We start from the raw sequence: 21,565 nt of genomic DNA, 5'->3' as shown, positions 1-21,565 counted from the left end.
CTTAAGAAATTCTGACTGTCATCCACAGATAATTTAGCAAGTCATGTTTCCCTGAATGATAATCACCAGGAACATTCTGTCATATTGGACACGATGACATTTTGGGGGTGGAAAAGTAAGTGGAGGGAAAAAGACTTTTAGAACAATACCATAACCAGCACACCACCCCCTCACTGACTACTCAAATCCAAACCCTGGCAGGCCCATCAGCAATACTCCTGCCAACAGGCCTTGTTACAAGAGAAAGGAAGGAGAAGAGGGAGCTGCCACCATTTATCTCATTTCAACTCCTTACAAGGAAAATGGGATCTATAAACATTTGGGGGGAAATGCCTCCAAGTTTCTAGGCAGCCCTGAAAGTTTCTTCCCTACAAAAACACGTTAAAAATGCAATGTAACCAATTCAGCACACATCCTAGAAAAAAGCAGACTAAATCAATTGTGTACATGTGGCTGTTTAACAAGATCCTTTTCAGGCCTGTACTGTGGGGCAGGGAGTGGGAGAATGAGAAGACATTTTCTGCATCTGTTATTTTATTTGCTATATTCCTGCTTCACCAGCACCACCAGCACCACAAATTGGGGCAGGTGAGGGGGGGTGTTGGGGGGGGGAGCATCACTCAGTTTCAGAAAAAAAGCAGCCTCAATGACATGTCTGGTACAATATCTTAGCAACAATGTCAATATTGTCTCACCACAGCTAACCATATTCACATTCCACTCTAATCATGATTTCTCGACTATAAAATGGAATGTGAGTTACTCCATTCATTCTCTGAGCACTGCACTGGGAAACACAGCCCTCTAACAACTTCCATTAAGCTGCATGTAAATTAAATATCAAAATTACATTCAATAGCTATTACTTCCTGTGTATGTAACTTCGAAGCATGAGAATAAGCAAATATTGATGAGGCATCGACATAAACACAAGACCCAAATAAAATATAGCTAACAAATTAATTTGATGAAATCCTGTCCCTGGTTATTTCTGGAATGGAACCCTTATCACTCACCTGCTTGTAGACCTGTATTTCCAATTCATCTTTAGAGGGCTGCCAAGAATGGGGTTGATTAGATAATGGGGAAGTTCCTCCTCCCAAGACTTTTCAAAGTCATACACACACACACACACACACACACACACACACACACACACACACACACACACTTACTTCTGCCATGGCTGGCTGGGGGTGGCCCTGCACAGACTCAGAAACAAACAGCATCCTAGTGGCTCTCAAACCTGGCTAACCATTCAAAAGCCATTATAGGGGCACCTGGGTGGCTCAGTCGATTAAGCATCTGACTCTTGATTTCAGCTCAGGTCATGATCTCATGATTCATGGGATCGGGCCCCACGTCGGGCTCTGTGCTGACAGCATGGAGTCTGCTTGAGGTTCTCTCTGCCCCTCCCCACTCACACACATGTGCACACACACTCTCTCTCAAAATAAATAAATAAACTTAAAAAAATTACAAATACAGATGCTCGGGTCCCACCACTGAGGAGTGATCCAATATGCAGGATGGAAATTTAACTCACAAATGCCTCCAGTGAATCAGCCACGTTTGGCAATTAATGCACTAGACAATTATACTAGAGCACACTCTTATAAAGGCAAGGTGAACACCAAATCATGCAGGCACTACACCTTTGAGTGCACACACATCTTCTCTTGGCAGATAAAGAGGCTTCTGGTGGCGGGTCCTTGTGTTTGGGGCTCAAATCCTTTCCCCCTTCCCTGTCCTAGCCAGCACATACCATCTCAGACTATTTACAGCAACTGCCCCCACAGCACTTTGCTAAGGCCAGGCCCATCACCACGGCTTTCCTCCATCTGCACCAGATGAAACGGCCAGGGCTGTGTCTGCCACACAGGCAAAGAAACAAAAATATCCAAGAGGCTGCCACTTACTAAATGCTAAAGGAGGAGATTAAGGGGTGGGGGGGGGGGGGGGAAAGACCCAGAATGATACAGAAAGTACCATCAATTACAATAAGAGCAAGCCTAAAATGCTCACTATGGTCCAGGCACTGTTCTAAGCCCTTTAACTCACTGGATCATCAGAAAAACCAACACCCCTAGAAGACAGATACTGTTGTTACCTCCATTTTGCAGATTTTAAAACGGAACTGAACTTAGGCAACCTGGCTGCTATACTAGAGAGAACACATCCTTTGGAGACAAACTGGGTTCGAATCTTGGCTCTGCCACTTAGTAACTGCACAGTCTTAAATCAGCTCTTTAAGCTCTACTTAATACCCCATCCATGATATGGCATAACTGTTTATAAGCATTTAGCACACTGTCTGATACATAATAAGTACTCAAAGAGCAACTTTTATCAGTGCCACCATATCCTCTCCCAGGGGATTCACTTCCTAGTTTCTTTAATATATTTGAGGAAGAAAAAGAGGTATTGCACCCCTCCCTCACAACACTTGAGTATCAAAAACTCCTGATATAAGTTTAAATATTCATATGAGTGTATTTTATTTTCTCACTTAATGGGCATTTCCCCCAAACCAAGAATACCATGTGGTTAAAAACAAAACAAATTCCCCACATCACCAATATTACTGCGCCAGAAGTTAAAACAAACAAAACAAAACAACACAGCTTCATCTGACCTTTACAATTAGTATATGACAGACGATTACCTTCATTTTACAGGCAAGGAAACAGAGCTTCAGAAAAGTGAAACACTTGTTCACAGAGAGCTAGTAGCTACATTAAAACAGAACTCCAAGTTTCCTGAAGCCAAAGCAGCAGAGCGTTGTTCTTCTTGGAGACGCTGCTTCCACAAAGCACAAGGGATTTGAAGTACGGTTTGCGAAGTCCAATAACCATGGAAACCATTTAATGGATAAAGGGGGAAAAACTCGAGAACCTCTAATCTTAACAATCTTAGAGCTAAGGATGTAGCTTTAGAAGGTTTAATCAGATTAGCGCATCAAAACTCTCACACAAAGCAGGGAAAGAGAGAGAGCTGACCTCCCTGAAATAATGATGTGTAACCTCTCAGTCAGTTTTCAACACTGAACTTACAGAATTAAAACAAAAGCCTTCACTTAATCCTACCAAAAACGAAGGATGACTTGTATGAATCCTTTTAGGGTTTATAGTTCAAAACTAAACAGGACATGTGTAACTTGCTTAGAACTCCAGCTGGTAAACAATTAATGGTTCACCACTTACCAAATTTTAAAACAAATTTAAAACAGTGAACCCAACAGAAAAATAGGTAAACATACAGGCAAGAGAGAAAAAAACTTAAATCTTTATGACAAATACTCATATAACATATACTATATGTCAAGCACAGATTTAAGCCTTTTATAAATATTAACTCATTTAATCCTCATAAGTGACCCAGGAAGCACAGAAAGGTTAAGTAATTTGCTCATGTTCACACAGCTGGCAAACTATGGAGCTAGGATACAAATCCAGGCAGTAGGATTTCAAACAGCCAATAAACAGAAAAATGTATATGAATTCATTCTGAAGAACCGCATAATTAAAACAATGAGATACAAATTTTGCCTATCACACTGCAAAGATGAAATAATTTGATTATAACCCATGTTAGTAAGTGTATAAAGAGACATTTTCATATATTGAAAGTGGAACTATACATTTTTATTTTACAGGTTTTAAGTTTATTTATTTTGAGGGAGGTGGAGCATAATGAAAGGGAGAGAAAGATACGCAAGCTGGGCTCCGCACCAAGCCCAGATGATCTCATGATGGTGAGATCATGACCTGAGCCAAAACCAAGAGTTGGACACTTAACCAATTGAGCCAGCCAGGAGTCCCACAAGTGGAGTTGTAAATTTAATGCCATCTTTTTGAAGGGCAATTTGACAAAAATCTAGGAAGTTTATAGATGAACAAACTTGTTAACTAACTTTTTCTTATAGTTATTTTTATGAAAGCGCAGACAGGTATGTACAAGGAAGTTCAGTCTAGTACTAATGATAATGATGACAACAAAAGAGATACAACCGTCAACAGGGGAATAAAGAAACCACAGGCTACCTGTCCAATGTAATAAATACTGAGCAACTTTTTAAAAGCCTATATATTAGTGTGTGCTAATATGAAAAAGGTCTAAAAACACAATCAACAAATCTGCAAAATAAAACACTGTAAAGTCTGGATTTTCTTAAGGATCTACACATGTACATATGTGTGTACATATACACATATATAGAAAGTACTTAGAAAGATCAAATAAACTATGAATGTTAATTGCCTTTAGGGAGTACAAAGGAAAAAGCCGAGAAGAAATAGGAATGCTGTCTATTTCTAATACCATTGTATAGCTTTTTAAAAAATAATTGCATTATATTTAACTATTACATTTACGGTATTTTAATGGCTTTACAAAAACTAAATAGGGCTGATTTGTAACAGTTTCAAAGACACCAAGCAGAAATGGTCCTTAAGATAAAGAAAAAGAAGACATATCACTCACAGTTACTGGGTCTAGATAAAGACCACGTAAGAAACTCAGAAATAATCCTTTGGGGCTGGGGCAGGGTGGAAATCAAAATAATCCCTGTAGAGAAAAATTATAAATATATAGGAAATCTATCTTCTATCTCAGGGACAGGTTTTCTATTTATTCAGTGCTAGAAACAAAAATAATGCAGCTAGCCAGAGACATAGAAACTGAACTAGTCTGGAGTCAGAAACTACACTTGGACTCCATGTTTGTTTTAACTAGCTATATAATGCTGGACAGTTGCTCAGTGCCTCTTTTCCAAATATTCCTCAAAAAAATGAAGACAGTGAATTTCTTAAGACTCCTCTAGATCTAAATCCTTTCATTATTTTACCTTAGTTTGAAAAAGAATCCCTACACATAACAATCTAAGATTTTGAGCCATGGATTAAAAACTTTTACACTTGAGAATACAGCAATTTATTAAGGAGATGCTAATTATCTGGAACTATCCCTGCCTGCTGTTAGCAACTCACCAGGAGTCCAGCTTCGGGCACCTCCAGGTGGTAGGAGGTATTTAGACTTTTTGACTGTGCACAGAGACAGGATGCTATCAAGTACTGTGAAAAACTTGATGATTCATTTTGAGTTGGTTTTATGCTTTTATTTTGGTTTCTCTATAAATTTATTAAATAGAACCAATCAGACTAACATATCTCCAGCCTCGGCACAAACTGAAACTTCAACAATGCAGGGGACACTTCTACCAATGGAACACAGGCAAGTTTTAGTAAGTTCAATAAAAATTCTTTGGTGAGTGACTTTATAAAGAAACCCCATTCTGACATACCAGGGGCCATACTAGGAAAAGGGAAGAACCAGAATGAAGAGCCTCTCACATTCCCAACAGATAAAAAAAATAAACAGTTGATTCTTGAACAACATGGATTTGAACTGCATGGGTCCACTTAAGTGCAGATATTTTTTTTCAGTAAATACAGTACAATATTGTAAATATTGTAAATTTTTCAGTAAATACAGTACAGATTTTTTTCAGTAAATACAGTACAATATTGTAAATATTGTAAATATTTTCTTTATGATTTTAACCTTTTTTTCTCTAGCTTATTGTTTTTTAAGAATACAGTAATAAATATACAAAATGTGTTAATGTTTATGTTATCAGGAAGTCTGGTCAAAAACAGGCTATTAATTAAGTTTTGGGGAGTCAAAAGTTATACTCGAATTTTTGACTGTGGTAGGGAGGGAGGTGGAGGGTTGGTGTCTCTAACCCCCATGTTGTTCAAGAGTCAACTAGACACGGGCATAAAAAGACAATAAAGAGAAAATATAAATGGGCACTAAATACTTAAGAGGTCTACCAATCTAAAAAAAAAAAGCTAATTAAAAGCAAATAACATGTTTTAAGTTATAAAATTGGCAAAGATTGTTAAAACCTACAAATACCCAATACTAGTAAGAGTCACACAAGCAGGCACATGCACATACTGCTTACACAGGTGGCAATGAATACAATCCTCCTGGAAAACAATTTGGCAAGAGGTACGACCAGCTTCTGAAAAGTTTGCTTACTTGCACTATTAATTCCTTGCCTAGAAACATTCTACTAAAATAATCAGAGATTTGTATACAGATACCTATTTTCCAGAGGTTGTTTCTGTTTTGTTTTCAATGAATGAGAAAAGCACATACCCAAGCAAAATCATGGTATATGAGTTCAATAAAATATTAGGCATTGATCAAAGACTAATGGCATTGGAGAGGTAAGGCAAAAGACAAGGAATATCCTGGGTTTTTTTCTTTATTCTTATTAGTATTTTCCAAATTTTTTACAATAAACACATGCTATATTGGGCATAGATTCAAAGACCTATATTTGTTTTCACTACCAAAATGTATGTTAACAGTCGATGGCATCTTAAAAATCACTATCAGCCAAGCAGTGATTGTAATGTGGAGGCCACTGACCACAAACCTAGGGTGACTAGACAATTTTAAGCCTTTCCAGGTTTCAGTCAACAAAGCACTTAAGATCAACTGTGGAATGAAGAAGAACCCTGGATTTTATCTGAAAACTTTCCATTAAAATCTCCTTTGGAGACCATGAAAGGATAGTAACAAATATGCAGAATGAAGATCTTCAGCTTGGAAGAAAGCCCTGGAGAATATAGTAACCGACTCAAAAAACACTCTATCATTAATGCTCTCAAAGGCAGGTAAGATAATGTAGTGTGTAGAAAAATGGATGGTGACAACTAGGTTAAAAAAAAAAATAAGGACTTACAAAAATAAGGCTCTGAATATAAATTAGAAATGCCTTAACCAACCTGTTTATATTTTCTTTCAGTTTTATGAAAAGGATTAAGATATGTAAAAATAACTCTCTGAAAAAGGGAAAACTTAAGTCAAATGAACATTTTAATTAATAAAGTATTATGTCAGTAGGTCAGTAGGTCTTTCTTCCTTAGAGGTACATGAAATAATGGTGTGTTTTATAATCAATGAAATACAATATTACATTTGTAATTAGAATAGAGACAAGTGCTGTGGGCTGAATTGTGTCCCCTGAAAATTCATTTATTGAAGCCCCAAATCCCCATATGATGGTATTTGGAGATGGGGCCCTTGGGAGATAATTAGTTTTAAATGACATCATGAGGGTGGGGCCCTCATGATGGAATTAGTGTCCTTCTAAGAAGGGGTACCAGAGAGCTTGTGGTCTCTCTCACCATTTGAGGACACAGGAAGGCAACCGTCTACAAAACAGAGTCTTCCCCAAAACCCAACAATACTGGTGCTCTGGTATCAGACATCTGGCCTCCAGAACTGTGAGAAAATAAATTTCTGTTTTTTAAGCCACTCAGTCCATGGTATTTTGTTATGGCAGCATGAACTAAGACAATAAGAAAACATACCATCAAACAAATATATATATTTTTAATATCTGACACTTGGAAATAAATTTTCTATATAACTCAAAAGTTATCTACAAAATTTTCTTGGGGAGGCAGTGAGAGGTAGGGACAAAGAAGCCCCTTTTAAAGTTTATTTATTTAATTTCTGTGAGAGAGAGACTGTTAGCAGGGGAGGGGCAGAGACAGAAGGAGAGAGAATCCCATCGTGACTGTCACTGTCAATGCAGAGCCCGATTTGGGGCTCAAATTCATGAACCGTGAAATCATGACCTGAGCTGAAATCAGACACTTAACCAACTGAGCCACCCAGGTGCCCAAAGACAAAAATTATTAACATATAAATTGTTCAATTTTGAGAACTGAAATAGAAGTGCAATCATCAGAAATCAGCAGTATACAGGTAGCTCTCTCCCATCCTTACTCAGGAGTTTGCATCCTGGCTCCTAGCCTCTGCTGCCGGTCGGCTCCTTATCTATAAAAACTCCAGACAAGTGCTCAAACTATTACAGCCACCTATATATGTATCCCCTATCAGAGACATCATCCTTCCTAAGTACTCTGTGTTCCAGGACAGTCTCAGGACACAAAGACTGTCATTATATACCAAATCCAGCAGTTTGGTGTCCCCAAACTCCCTTAAAGATGGGAAACTTTTGGGGCGCCTGGGTGGCTTGGTCGGTTAAGCGTCCGACTTCGGCTCAGGTCATGATCTCACCGCCTGTGAGTTCGAGCCCCACGTCGGGCTCTGTGCTGACCGCTCAGAGCCTGCAGCCTGTTTCAGATTCTGTGTCTCCCTCTCTCTCTGCCCCTCCCCTGTTCATGCTCTGTCTCTCTCTGTCTCAAAAATAAATAAACGTTAAAAAAAAAATTTTTTTTTTTAAAAAAAGATGGGAAACTTTGGCATAAATAAACTTGAAAGTAAAGAATTAAAAACCAACTGCTCATGTCTTATTTTTACCCCTAAAATAGCGCTGCGGTCGCCAAAACTTAAAAATTCTCCAACTCTAGGGGCACATCTGGGTGGCTCAGTTGGCTAGGCATCCGACTTCAGCTCGAGTCATGATCCCACAGTTCATAGGTTCGAGGCCCGCATCAAGCTCTGTACTGACAGCTCAGAGCCTGGAGCCTGCTTCAGATTCTGTGTCTCCTCCTCTCTCTGCCCCTCCCCCACTCACACTCTCTCTCAAAAATACATAAACTTTAAAATTAAAAAAAAAAAAAAAAAAAAAAAAAGAATTCTCCGAGTCTACACCAGCACCTTTAATGGCTGTTTCACAACTAGCCTGCTACCAAAGCAGGGAGAAATGTGGGATAGAGACCTACTTTCCAATGCCATGATTTCAGATGTGAATAAAGGTTTCTCAATTTAAAGCTCTACACCAAGGCTAGGGCTACCCAACTGATTACCCCTAGGGGCCATCCATCAGCTGGAGGACAAATGCAAGGTCAAAGCCTCACCCTCCTAAGAGGAATAATAAGTTCATATCATCCTTCACAGAACAAAAAGAAAAAAAAAAAGTCAATCTAGATCAAATCTTTGGTAGCTTACCTCCCCCCTCAGAAACTATATTTTCCAGTAGATTATATGAAATCAAGATTTTTATATTCCTGTAGAAGAGAAATAAAACCTTGGAATTCTCCTAGAAAATGCAAATTGGTCACGTAAAAATTCAAATATAGAGCTTCTATGAGAATTAAGAAATTACACATGACAAAGTTCTTTATAAACTCGATATATAGAAAATAAGACCATTGTTTGGGGGGTTTATTTGTTTACAGAAAAGCAACTTTATTTTTTAAAAAGTATTGATAGGGGCATCTGGGTGGCTCAGTTAGGTATCCAATTCTTGATCTCAGGGTCATGAGTTCAAGCCTTGCACTGGATTCCATGCTGGGCACGATGCCTACTTAAAAAAATAAAAACCAGGGGTGCCTGGGTGGCTCAGTCAGTTGAACATCTGACTTCAGCTCAGGTCATGATCCCACAGCTTGTGAGTTCGAGCCCCACATCAGGCTCTGTGCTGCTGGCTCGGAGTCTGCTTCCGATCCTGTGCCTCCCTCACTCTCTGCCCCTCCCCTGCTCACGCTCTGTCTCTCTCCCTCAAAAATAAATAAACATTAAAAAATTTTTTTTAATAAAATAAAACAATAAATAAAAACCAGGGGCGCCTGGGTGGGTCATTCGGTTAAGCAACTGACTCTTAATTTCAGCTTGGATCATGATCTCATGGTTGGTAGAATTGAACCTCATGTCAGGCTCTGCTCAGACAGCGCGGAGCCTGCTTGGGATTTGCTTTCTCCCTCTCTCTCAGCTCCTCCTCCACTTGCACACACACACTGTCTCCCTCAAAGGAAGTATTTTAAAAAATTAAAATAAAAAAATAAAAAATATTTAGGTGCTCCTGGGTGACTCAGTCGGTTAAGCATCCAACTTCCGCTCACATCATGATCTTGTGTTTGTGGGTTCGAGCTCAGCATCAGACTCTGTGCTGACAGCTCAGAGCCTGGAGCCTGCTTCAAATTCTGTGCCGCCCTCTCTCTCTGCCCCTCCCCCACTTGCACTCTGTCTCCCTCTCTCTCTCAAAAATAAACATTAAAAAATTTTTTTTAATATGGTATTTATAAATGAAATTAGATTTGACCCAAAAAACTGGACTCTGAGTTGTTACTTTGTATTTCTCTATTAAGTTTCCTACTACATTTACACATACACAGTTGGCCCTTGAACAACACAGGTTTGAACTGCATTGGTCCACTTATACGTGGATTTTTTTTCTTCAATAAATACAGTCAGTACTGTAAATATATATTTTTCTCTTCCTTAGGATTTTCCTAGCAAATTTTTTTTCTAGCTTACCTTATTTTAAGAATACAGCATATAATATTATGTATAAAATATATGTTAATAGACTGTTTATGTTATTGATAAGGCTTCCAGTCCAATAGGTTATTAGTAGTTAAGTTTTGGGGAGTGAAAAGTTATATGTTGATTTTCAACTATGTGGGGGTCGGGAATCCCTAATCCCTGCATTGTTTCGTGGTCAACTATACATGCAAAGAAGGACCCAAGTAAATAAGTGCTGTTGTTTGAGAATTCTGCCACAAACTTTATGATGGAAGTCTTGGAAGTCTTACTGGCCAAAAAACAAAGAAGATCCAGGCGGGGTCTTGATTTCACTTTCTGTGTCCAGAGCTTTCACTAATTATGCCCTTCACAGGAAACAGGCTGTTCAGGATGAACCAGCTTGGTCCATTATGTGTAGGCACCTAACACATGATAAATGCTAAGTATTTGTTCTCTTCCTTCTCTCTTTCATCCTTTATAGTTCCCTAAAACATATGGAAAAGGTACAAAGAGGATGGAAGGCAGAGCCTTCTAAACAGGAAGACCTTCATTAATTAAGGAAGTGTTGAAATGAAACATCTCAGAAACTACATAAACTGTACTTAGAAATCTATTCTTAAAGCTGCTCGCTGACTCCCAAAATCTCTTTAAGCAAAGGAAAGAGGCTTTTCATTTAATTTCACAAAGAAAAAGGATAAAATGGCAGTACCTGATATAGGCTAAAAGGTAAAGGACTTCTAAAGAACAGACCACCATACAACAGACAAATGACTCAGCTTTCTCAGTTTTATTATGAGGGAAAGGGTAAAGATGGCACAAAAAGACTTCAGTATGCAAAGGCAATGGCAGAGTATTTGGAAATGGGAAGTCATGGAAAGAAGCTTCTAGAACATCACTCCTGAGAGCAGTCCCACCTTCTCTTCAAGGAAAGAACAAGAAGTTTTACAAGGGTTTTGTTTGTTCTTCAAGGCACCATACAGTGTTCTAAGGAAAGCAAAGCTCTACTGAATATTTAGCAGAAGCCATGTGTCAAGTGAGACTTCTGCAAAAAGGTCCTTGTATTTAACCCTGACAACACCCCTGTAAGGTAGCTTAGTGAATAAATTTGTCCAAATTCAAGTAAACTAGGAGGTGATCAAGCTGGGATTTGAATCTGTGACTTCTAATTCCAAAGTCTGTGCTTTTTATAGACTTTGAGACATGTATAGACAACCAAGAAAAAATGGTGAAGGAACCAATCAAACCAGAGGGAACAGCATTCCTGACTTTACCAAAAACCAACCTGGTTTCTATTCTGTTTTTATATCATGTCCCAATATTTTACAGAATTTTCTTAAGTGCCCTGGTAAAGAGAAATACAATACCTTTAGATTGAACTATTTCTGCCTGTTTTGTTGCTTGGGAAACATTTTTGGAGTCCGTTAACAACACGATACCATATATCCATAGCTCAGCAAGACAGTCACTGCACTAAATTCCTAAATAATAGTCCACAACCACAGAAAATGGGCAATGCAGCACAGAATAATCAAAAGCAGCTTCATATTTTCCGGATAAAACAAAGCATCGTTTGTATGGAGGCATTTTTAGAAGGTACCACTGAAAACCAGACTGCAGCCTGGAATGGCTTAAAATACCACATTTAACAATCACATCAGTGGCTTTTAAACTTTAGAGGCAAACAGCTTCCTTTTACTACAAATTCAAAGTGAAGGATTAGATGCAAAGCTAACAGATTAATTCAGTACACATTCAAGTTTAGAGACTATCCAATGCCTTAATTAACACCATTACAAGTGCACTTAGCCGACCAGCTGGGTTTTAACGATGAAAAGGTGAAGGTCAAATGTTTTTTTTTTTAATAAATTGCTTCAAACTAAGCCTCCCTGCTGAAAAAAAAGAACACAAATAATTAAACTGAAAGAAAAAGGCTAATAAACAATTATTTGGGCATATTAAGCAACCCTTCTTTACTCAGTCTATATTTTAATTGAGGCAGTGCTTCAATTAGAAGTTCACCAAACTTTGTTCTTCTTCCTCAACTTGGAGCTTCTTCCCCACCAAAACAGAACAATTGCAAAAGTTGGATAGGGCAAAAGACTACGGTTTCAAGCTTAGCACAGAGCAGAAGGGAGGGATACAGAGAGAGGGACGAACCCTCTCTAGGAGGGCAACAGGTCTTGCCTATTGCTTCCAGAAGGATGCCACTGTCTCCAGGATTAAAAGAAAAAACCCAAACTGCTAGCAACTGTAAGCTGCAATTATATCAAAGATGTTAGCAAAAAATTAGGTTTCATTTCTGGGAGCCCAATAGGAAAAAAAAAAAAAAAAGTCCAAAAAACTAGCCAACTCATTTATTCACTCTGGAAGTGGCAGCTATTCCAATGAGCTATCCTACAGATTTGTGCTTGGTTTCTGAAGTGGAGGGGACCTGCCAATGTCTAGGACAGAAGAATCCTCTTCAATGCATGTCTCAGTGGGAGGTGAAGTCCACCCTGTAAAAGTTAAGAAGTCAAAATACACACCTGTCCCACTTCTGCAGCTAGAACCCAGCATGGGAACCAGGCTCAGTCATTTAGATACACTTGCCCCACACTTTCAGTTATTCTTTGGCTATTTTTAACCATGTTTTCTCCCAGATGAATTTTTAAATCAATTGGCTATGTTGTGTTAAAAAAAAAAAATGACAGGATTTTTTTGAGCAGTGAAAATACTCTGTAGGATACTATAATAGGTACAGGTCATTACACATTTGTCCAAACCCATAGAATGTACCACATCAAGAGTGAACCCTAATGTAAACTATGGGATTTGGGTGATTGTGATGTGTCAGTGTAGGTTCATCTATCGTAACAAATGTACTACTCTGGTGAGGGTGTTGATCACGGGGGAGGCTGTGAGTAAGTGGGGGCAGACGATATATGGGAAACCTCTGTACCTTCTGCTCAATTTTGCTATGAACCTAAAACTGCTCTAAAAGAACCATGTCTTTAGGGCACCTGGTTAAAGTATCTGACTTCGGCTCTGGTCATGATCTCACAGTTTGTGAGTTCAAACCCTGCATCAGGCTCTCTGCTGTCAGCACAGAGCCGGCTTCAGAAACTGTCCCGCTCTCTCTCAGCCCCTTCCCAACTTGCATGCATATGCTCTCTCTCTCTCTCTCTCTCTCTCAAAAACAAAATAAACAATGTCTTTAAAAATAAAATAGGATTTCATTAGTGATTAAATGAAATGTATAGGTAATTCTATGAGAGTTAATCGGTTTAAAATAATGCCTTTGTCCACTTGGAAAACACAGTATTTCTTTCCATTTATTCAAGTCTTCCTGTAAGTGCTTCAGCAAAGTTTTATTTTATTTTATTTTATTTTATTTTCAATGTAAGGCTTGTACATTTTTTCTTAGGTTGATCTATGAAAGTTTTTGTTTCTATTATAAAATGGGACTTTTCCCTATTGGTTTTCTAAACAGTGCTGTTCTATAGAAAAAATATTAATTCCCTACATTGCTCTTTTATCGACTCTAAACTCTTACTTGGTCCATACTTATATCAGAATACTCTCAATATACTCACAGCAATTATTTCATCTTTAAATTAAGTAGGTTTAATAATAGTAACATGAAAGTTTTTTGATAGCAAAGGTCACTTAAAAAGACGTGGTCGCTCCTCTCTGGAGAGCTTCAAAATAAATACATTTGCTTTAGATCAAGGCCTTAACATAAGAGCAGGGAAGGGAAAAAAAAATAGATGCCCTCATCTAGCTCTCCCCACGTTGTGGTTTAATATTGATTTTTGCTCCCTCGGGCCTAACTCAAGGTCAAGAGAAATACAGTACTCATTTGCACTGATGGAATGGTGGGGACAAAGCAAATGTACTTTCCCAAAAAACATTTTCAAGTTTTTAATACTGCATTCTCTGACACAGTTCAACAGCCTCCAGAAAACACGTTTTGCTTAGCTATAAGGATTCCCTACATTATAAAAAGCATAATTAAAAAAAAGAATTTCACCATTTTCAGAGTTCACCCAATGGCTTTTAACAGTTTAATACTCAACATACGTTATTTCAAATACCATTATATACATACAAATTTCAATACCTAAAATTTTACCAATAATTTAAAGTACACATATGTGACATTTTCTTTTAGGGATAGGAACTGAGGATGTAATGACTTTTCAATATATATTTCTGAAAAAATGTCTGCTTTCTTTTGAAGAATACTAAATTTAACTCAGTGATTATGTTTTCCAAATTCTCAAAGCTGATTCGATTAAAAAAAAAAAAAAAGTATAGTTCAAGATTGTAAAAACAACCTACAAGACATGTATAAAAAGCGAAGCTCAGTACTTTAGACATAAATATTTCCTAAATTTCTGTAATTGTGAGTTCAAGTACATAAAAATGAATTTTCCTTTGTCTTTGCAACAAAGATTGGTTTTAATTGGAAACAGGAGAGCAAAATTTTTCCATTTGTAGGAGATATTATTACCCAAGTCTCAGAGCAGTCTCCATAGATTAACCAGCTTTAATTTACAGAGAAACTTAGCTATGATCTACTTATATAATGAGAGTTGGCACTGAACTTAACATACAAATGGTCAAATTCCAAGTATTTTCCTCAATCATCTTGTGACATAACTTCATCAAGATTTAAAATTCCATCTGCTTTGTTCCCCAACTACCACAACCAGATTCTAGTTAAGAGAAAAAAGGCACATACCATACAGATGTTTTATGAGAAATGTTCCCATTGCTTTTTCAAGTTGGTTTGCATTAGTGAAAAGCCATAGTGTGGGAATTATTATGAAGAAATGATTCAGAAAAAAACAGTAGTTGCTCTTAACAACCAGAGGGGGAAATGAACCCAAAATCACATGCTCTAAAACTGGAAAAGTTACAAATGCAAACTATGTTCACGGTCTGGCCCTTCTGAAAGGCAGGGTGCCCCACATCATTACTGTACTGTTATTTTACTGGCACTGGTCAAAGAGCATCGTGGGTCTGCTGTGAAAGAGTCCATTACAAAGTAGGGAGTTTTGGCTTGGAGATCCAGGCCAGTGGTTGGGCAGCTCCAGCTAGATAGACGGCTTAGGACCCAATTTAATGCTGAAAATTCCAAAGGCATGTAAAGAAGCAACTAACAAAGTCCCTAGCATGAGTGTCAGACAAGCCAAAACTGGGGAGGGAAATGTTTTTAAACAGCTTTCAGAGAAATCAAAAGAAGGATATTTTGGCCTTGCCCCAGCAGAGGGTGAATATCCTCCTGGATAGAAATCATGTGTACTGAAAAATCTCTATAGTAACCATTCTAATTAATTATTCAAAAGGCAGGGATTGGTTTTTTAAGATTAAAAGTAGAATATGGTCTCTCGTTTCTATCGTTAAAAACTGGTTTCTTTTTTTTGTATCTGCTATACAGGTATTAATGAGAAGCTTCTAATAGAATCTTAACAGTAACTTTACAATAAAGGGTATCTTTTTTTAAATATTTATTTGAGAGAGCGAGCATGAGCAGGGGAGGAACAGAAAGAGAGAGAGAGAGAGAGAGAGAGAGAGAGAAAGAGAGAATCCAAAGCAGGCTCTGCACTGACAGCAAGAGAGCCGGATGCGGGGCTCGAACTCACAACCATGAGATCATGACCTGAGCCAAAGTCAGATACTCAACCAACTGAGCCACCCAGGCACTCCTAAAGACTCTACTTTTCAAGTAAGTTTGACATTTTGCAGACTTTTTGGTTTAAGGGTTAATTAATAGAAAATGTGTCTAAATTCCATATAACTAAAAAGTTTAAGCCCACCTATTCTCTTAAGTACAGAAACAACACATATTAACATGATCCTTAACATTACATAACATACATTATGAATCACACATACATATTACATAGTAACATTATGTAATAAAAGCTATTGCAACATCTTTTCTAAAATTTTTTTTTAATGTTTTTTTGTTTATTTTTGAGACAGAGAGAGACAGAGCATGAACGGGGGAGGGGCAGAGAGAGAGGGAGACACAGAATCGGAAGCAGGCTCCAGGCTCTGAGCCATCAGCCCAGAGCCCAACACGGGGCTCGAACTCACGGACCGCGAGATCGTGACCTGAGCCGAAGTCGGACGCTTAACCGACTGAGCCACCCAGGCGCCCCGCAACATCTTTTCAATTGAAGAGTTAACTATAATTCAGTGATGTTTTGGTAATAAGTGTACTTATTTATACTTTAATAGAAATTACAGGACGCCTGGTGGCTCAGTCAGTGAAGCGTCCAACTCTTGATCTCGGCTCAGGTCATCATCTCACCATTCATGCGTGAGACCAAGCCCCGTGCTGGGCTCTGCACTGTGAGCATGGAGTATCCCTGCTTAGGATTCTCTCTCCCTCTCTCTCTCTCTCTCTCTCTCTCGCTCGCTCACTCGCTCTGCCCCTTCCTGGCATGTGTGCGCACACAGATGCTCTCTCTCTAAATAAATAGACATTAAAAAAATAGAAATTAAAACTGCAATGTTATTCAGTATACAATAACTCAGAAAACCAGCCACTCTCCAACTCCAGATCATCGTGAGTTTGCAGAGTGAAATAGCACATCTTGGGGAAATCAATCAATGCTAACAGATTTTTTTATTGTACAATAATGGTAAAAAATATGTAATTTTCCTAGCAAGAGAAACAGACCACTAGTGGCCACCAAAATAACCTTAGAGGAGTTTATCACATGGAATGCAGTGAAGAGTCACAATGACTACATATGCACCAGAACTCTATCAACAGGAATGAAATCCAAGGCAAATTAAGTAGCTCTCATCATAATGAAAACTAGCAGTCTGGCACTGAGTGAGGCTACACCTGTTAGGCGGAAAATTTGATACTCAAAAGAGGAGGACCAGTCAGCCAGCAGTTGGTCAAACATATAAAATGAAATCGTGTGTGGGAAAAGGGAAAGGGCTTTCTAGAAATCAAATTCCTGGACACACCTGCTATCCCTCCATGTCTTAACTCTGACTGCCTCTGGATCTGAATGTTCTGTTAAAATTATGAACCTTCCAAGCGTTCTGCGGAAAGGATTTGGTTCGTAACCCAAACTCAGTTTTCAAAGTCACTTCCCACAAAAGAGCTCAGAAATGTATTTAATTTCTCATGGCTTCCAGGATTATGTGCATTCTCACCCAGAGCACTCCTTGGGACCCACTCCCGATGCAAGGGCATCCGTCCAGCCTAGAGTGAGCAGGTGTTGATGTCCCATACCCACCTGCTTGTTCAGCTCATTCCTGTACGTACCTGTCTCCTTCCTGCTCCCCTTTCCTCCCTCTCGGCTCTTTTTCAGCACAGCCTTTAACATTTTCAACACTCTTTTGCTTCTAAAGAGAAAAGGAGGGGAGGGAAGAGGAATTAAGGGTTAGGAGTTGGAATATAACTTGCATACTGACACAAAAGATAACCTGTGCCCTAACACATTGCTTAGGAGAATATAAAGGTACCTTGAGTTTTGCATTATTTTTCTCTGAAGAGACTAAGATGGGAAACTAAATGCTAAAGACACAAGGAGTATTTTATAACATTTAATGAAGTGATCAGAAGTTCACTGTCTTGTTATAAAAGTTTAAAAAAAAAAACTCACACCAGGGCATTCTCAGCATTCCACATCTAATTAAGGTTACGGGGCTAAATCTGGGCATGTTACTGTAAGATGTTTGGCACAGGAATTCAGGTCTCCTAACCCCAGTTCATCAAAAGAAAACATTAGAACAGAGAATCAACAAGATAATGGTTAAGAAGAAAGCTACATGTTTAAAGGCACGTTTTGCAGATGCTACTGATTATATAACCACAAGGAAAATGTTTTGTAAGTTTATCAGATTAAAACATAACCTTATAAACATTTATAAAATAAATACAATGGAAACACATTTTAAAGCTGATGTCAGGGGACCCAATCAAACAGCATACATTACAGTGGGTTTTTACTACATATAGTTAGGACTTGGGGTAGGGGGTGGGAGGGTTGGGGGTGGGGAAGAAAGTAGAACCGTCTGTGGTGCTACAGCTGAATCCTTTAAACGATAAGCTGCATTTTTAAACAGGGTTGTACTGAGCATGTAAAAAAACCACAATGGCCCAGGCCTAAGATGAAACCTAAAACCATCCCTATAGCAAAAGACAGACAAAGGGCCATTATTTCATCGCTGAGTCTCCAGTAGCTCTCTTCCCTCCAGGAACTCAGAGGGGATGGCTGGACAACTCCCAGTGGTCATGAATCCGAGTAGGTTGTGTTACCCATCACACCGTTGTTAACGCACTAAGGACAGGAAGGTGGAAGGCAAGCAGGTTGGTCTTGGAAAAAAGGAGAGAGAGAGAGAGAGAGAGAGAGAGAGAGAGAGAGAGAGAGAGAGGAGAGAAGGGAAGGGAAAGAGGGAGAAACTGCTGGGGAGAAGAGGGCTCCACCTGCCTAGTGAGCTTGAATGCTTGAAATGGCCTCAATGTAACCAACACCCCGCACAACTGCTCAATCCCAGAGTGAAACAGAGCCTTTGTGGGGACCACGGAGAGCCAAGAGTCTCAAAGTGCTGCCATTCACAGAGTCACACAACATAAGCACACAGCATGACCTTCTATCATTTGGTCCAGGCCTGTATTTATTTTTCCAAGCCCTTTGTTTCCCTGACGAAGAAACAGAGACCCTGGAAGGCTGACTGCCCAGGGTCACACAGCTAATTAACAGCAGGGCCAGAATCCAAATCTGCAGGCCCCCAACAAGGGTCTTCTCCTTCCAACACTGCCTCTCCTCTCAGAAAGTGAAAGGGCAAGAGCAATCAAACAAACAAAAATCAACAACAAACCAACCCACCCTAGAGATACCAGGAAGACAGTATTTTAAGCAGAATTTGGAGAAAGCTAAAGTTTAATGGAGTTAAATCACTTTACAAAACAAGTCTCCACACACAAAAGGCTTACAGCCTAATTTTTTTTAAAAAGTCTGCTTCAGTGAGGGGCACCCAGGTGGCTCAGTCAGTTGAGTGTCCGACTCTTGGTTTTGGCTCAGGTCATGATCTCACAGTTTGTAGGTTCATGCCCTGCATCAAGCTCTGTGCTGACAGCATGGAGCCTGCTATGGATTCTCTCTCTGCCCCTCGACCCCACTCAGGCACACCCATGTTCTTTCTCTCTCAAAATAAATTTAAAAACTTAAAAAAATTAAAATGCTACCTCAGCAAAGATTTGGGTTTCACCTGAAAGGCAAGCACTGAACCTGGGAAGACCACCAAATTGTGGCAACACCAATTTCTATGATCATGCTTAAAAGAAACACTGAAATATGTTGTGTAAAAAATGGTGGACAAAATTCAATAATAGATGCCTGCTAAGCTTAGATTTTTTCTTTTCCAAATCAATCAACCTTCAAGGTTTGTCATTTAACAAAGACAACATACTTCAAAAATAAAAGAAAATTATTGATGGAGTCGTGCCAACAGAGCTTGGCTATGGTCCCTTAGTGAACTCTCCCAGAGCCCTGTACTTCCCTGGACCACAGACTGGCTCAGGCCCCACCATGGCAGTGAGGCTGCCCCTGATTAATCACCCTGGTCATCTCCAACCCACAGCATATCTGCTTTGCCATGGGAAAGACATGTCCCACAGGGCGAGGACTAGGAGACACAGGCTTGGGCATCTCATCCCAGACTCCCTGATGCCTACTTTGGGGAGCTCAGCTATTTTCAGGATAGTCACATCTTCCACATCAGTGGTCTTGAGTTAAGTGAAAGAGGCTATCAGATAGCCACTGTAATTTTTCTTTCCAGTTCCTGCTTTCCTCCATAAATAGCAAGTCAAGGGGAAAAGCTTAAATTTTTTTTTTTCCAAGACTTACTTGAACTATGACCTGGAGAAACTTTAACTGAGTGTACCTGAGTACAAAAGTAACTTCAGCTTCTATTTCTTTAAATTATATACTTTCGAGGAAGAGAGAAAAGACTAGCCCCTAGATCAGGCTCTGAAATTCTCTAATGGGGGAAAGTTGCTATAATTTTCATTTAAAAGAAAATAAAATGTGAATAAATAATGTTAACCCTAGACAACCAATGACCTGAAGTGACCTAGATTTCCTTATTTTCCTACTATCATTCAACATCTAAGTTTCCCAAATACCATAGGTTCTTCCTTTTAAAATGCCCAGAAGTTACGGGGCGCCTGGGTGGCGCAGTCGGTTAAGCGTCCGGCTTCAGCCAGGTCACGATCTCGCGGTCTGTGAGTTCGAGCCCCGCGTCAGGCTCTGGGCTGATGGCTCAGAGCCTGGAGCCTGTTTCCGATTCTATGTCTCCCTCTCTCTCTACCCCTCCCCCATTCATGCTCTGTCTCTCTCTGTCTCAAAAATAAATAAACGTTGAAAAAAAAAATTAAAAAAAAATAAATAAATAAAAAATAAATAAAATAAAATGCCCAGAAGTTAAATAAACTACCAAGCTTACTTTCACTTTTTGGATTTCTCCTTTAACACAAAGTCTTTGGGGATAGGCACAACATCTCCATGTTATGTGTTAGCATTCTACACAGTAATTACAATGATATGCAAATTATAACAAAGATCACCCTAAGTAAAACAGGGAGGATTTAAATGCAAGACCAAATCTGTTCTGGTTTGCAGTCACAATGGCAGCATCGTAACCATGACCACCTTGTCTGAAATCAGAGTAACATAGCGTTAAAATTCTCCTCTTCTGGAGTGCCATACTGCCTGTTTACACAATTCCAAGTGGAATCTGTGAGCTGAGGGCAGGGACTATGTTAATTCTTTAATACAAACAGAAGCCAGAACACAGGCTTCGTACCCACTCTGTTCTCTGTATTTGTTGACAGATTTAACTAGGCTGCAATGAACACAAATGAGCGACTTCCTCCAAATCAAGCAATTAGCCAACATTTATAGCAGTTTATAAGTTACAAGGAACATTCCTATAGATTTTCATTCACAAGAAACACAGAAACAGAAAACACAGTTAAATTCATGTGACATCAGGCAATGAGACAGTAGGGAAGGAATGCTACATTTCCTAATACCCCTTCAAGTCAACACCTGAATTAACCTTAAAATCTCCTGGTAACAAAATCTTATTATCCAGTTATCCTGAGTTTGTATGCACTCCACTAGAAGGAGCATCTCCCATCAAACCATATATCTGACCTCAAAGCAACGCTGTTTCTGAAGGTGGCTCCCTTTTGCCAAAATTAAGCAAACCAAAATAGCAATATTTACAAGTGAAACACTGAAAACTAAGTTGTACATAATTAAGGATTTTTTTTTTTTCCCCAGAAAAGGGAGAGACATCAAAAATATCCTCA

The 21,565-nt window shown here is 39.0% G+C and overlaps 1 protein-coding gene across 13 annotated transcripts in view; it reads right to left on the bottom strand.

Annotated features, from left to right (window-relative positions):
* TANC1 (tetratricopeptide repeat, ankyrin repeat and coiled-coil containing 1) overlaps window positions 1–21,565 on the bottom strand; it is a 242,412-nt gene that overhangs the window by 144,810 nt on the left and 76,037 nt on the right. For all 13 annotated transcript variants that reach the window (XM_086718668.1, XM_086718675.1, XM_086718667.1 and 10 more), the window contains one exon: window positions 17,510–17,589. In XM_086718668.1, the coding sequence (XP_086574794.1) occupies window positions 17,510–17,570 (61 nt within the window). In that variant the 5' untranslated portion in view covers window positions 17,571–17,589. The remainder of the gene's footprint in view (window positions 1–17,509; window positions 17,590–21,565) is intronic.

Source organism: Puma concolor, chromosome C1 (assembly GCF_028749965.1).
Source record: "Puma concolor isolate L17-30 chromosome C1, mPumCon1.1.hap2, whole genome shotgun sequence".
In the NCBI taxonomy this organism is placed as follows: Eukaryota; Metazoa; Chordata; class Mammalia; order Carnivora; family Felidae; genus Puma; species Puma concolor.
This window is presented reverse-complemented; position numbering and strand designations above follow the sequence as displayed.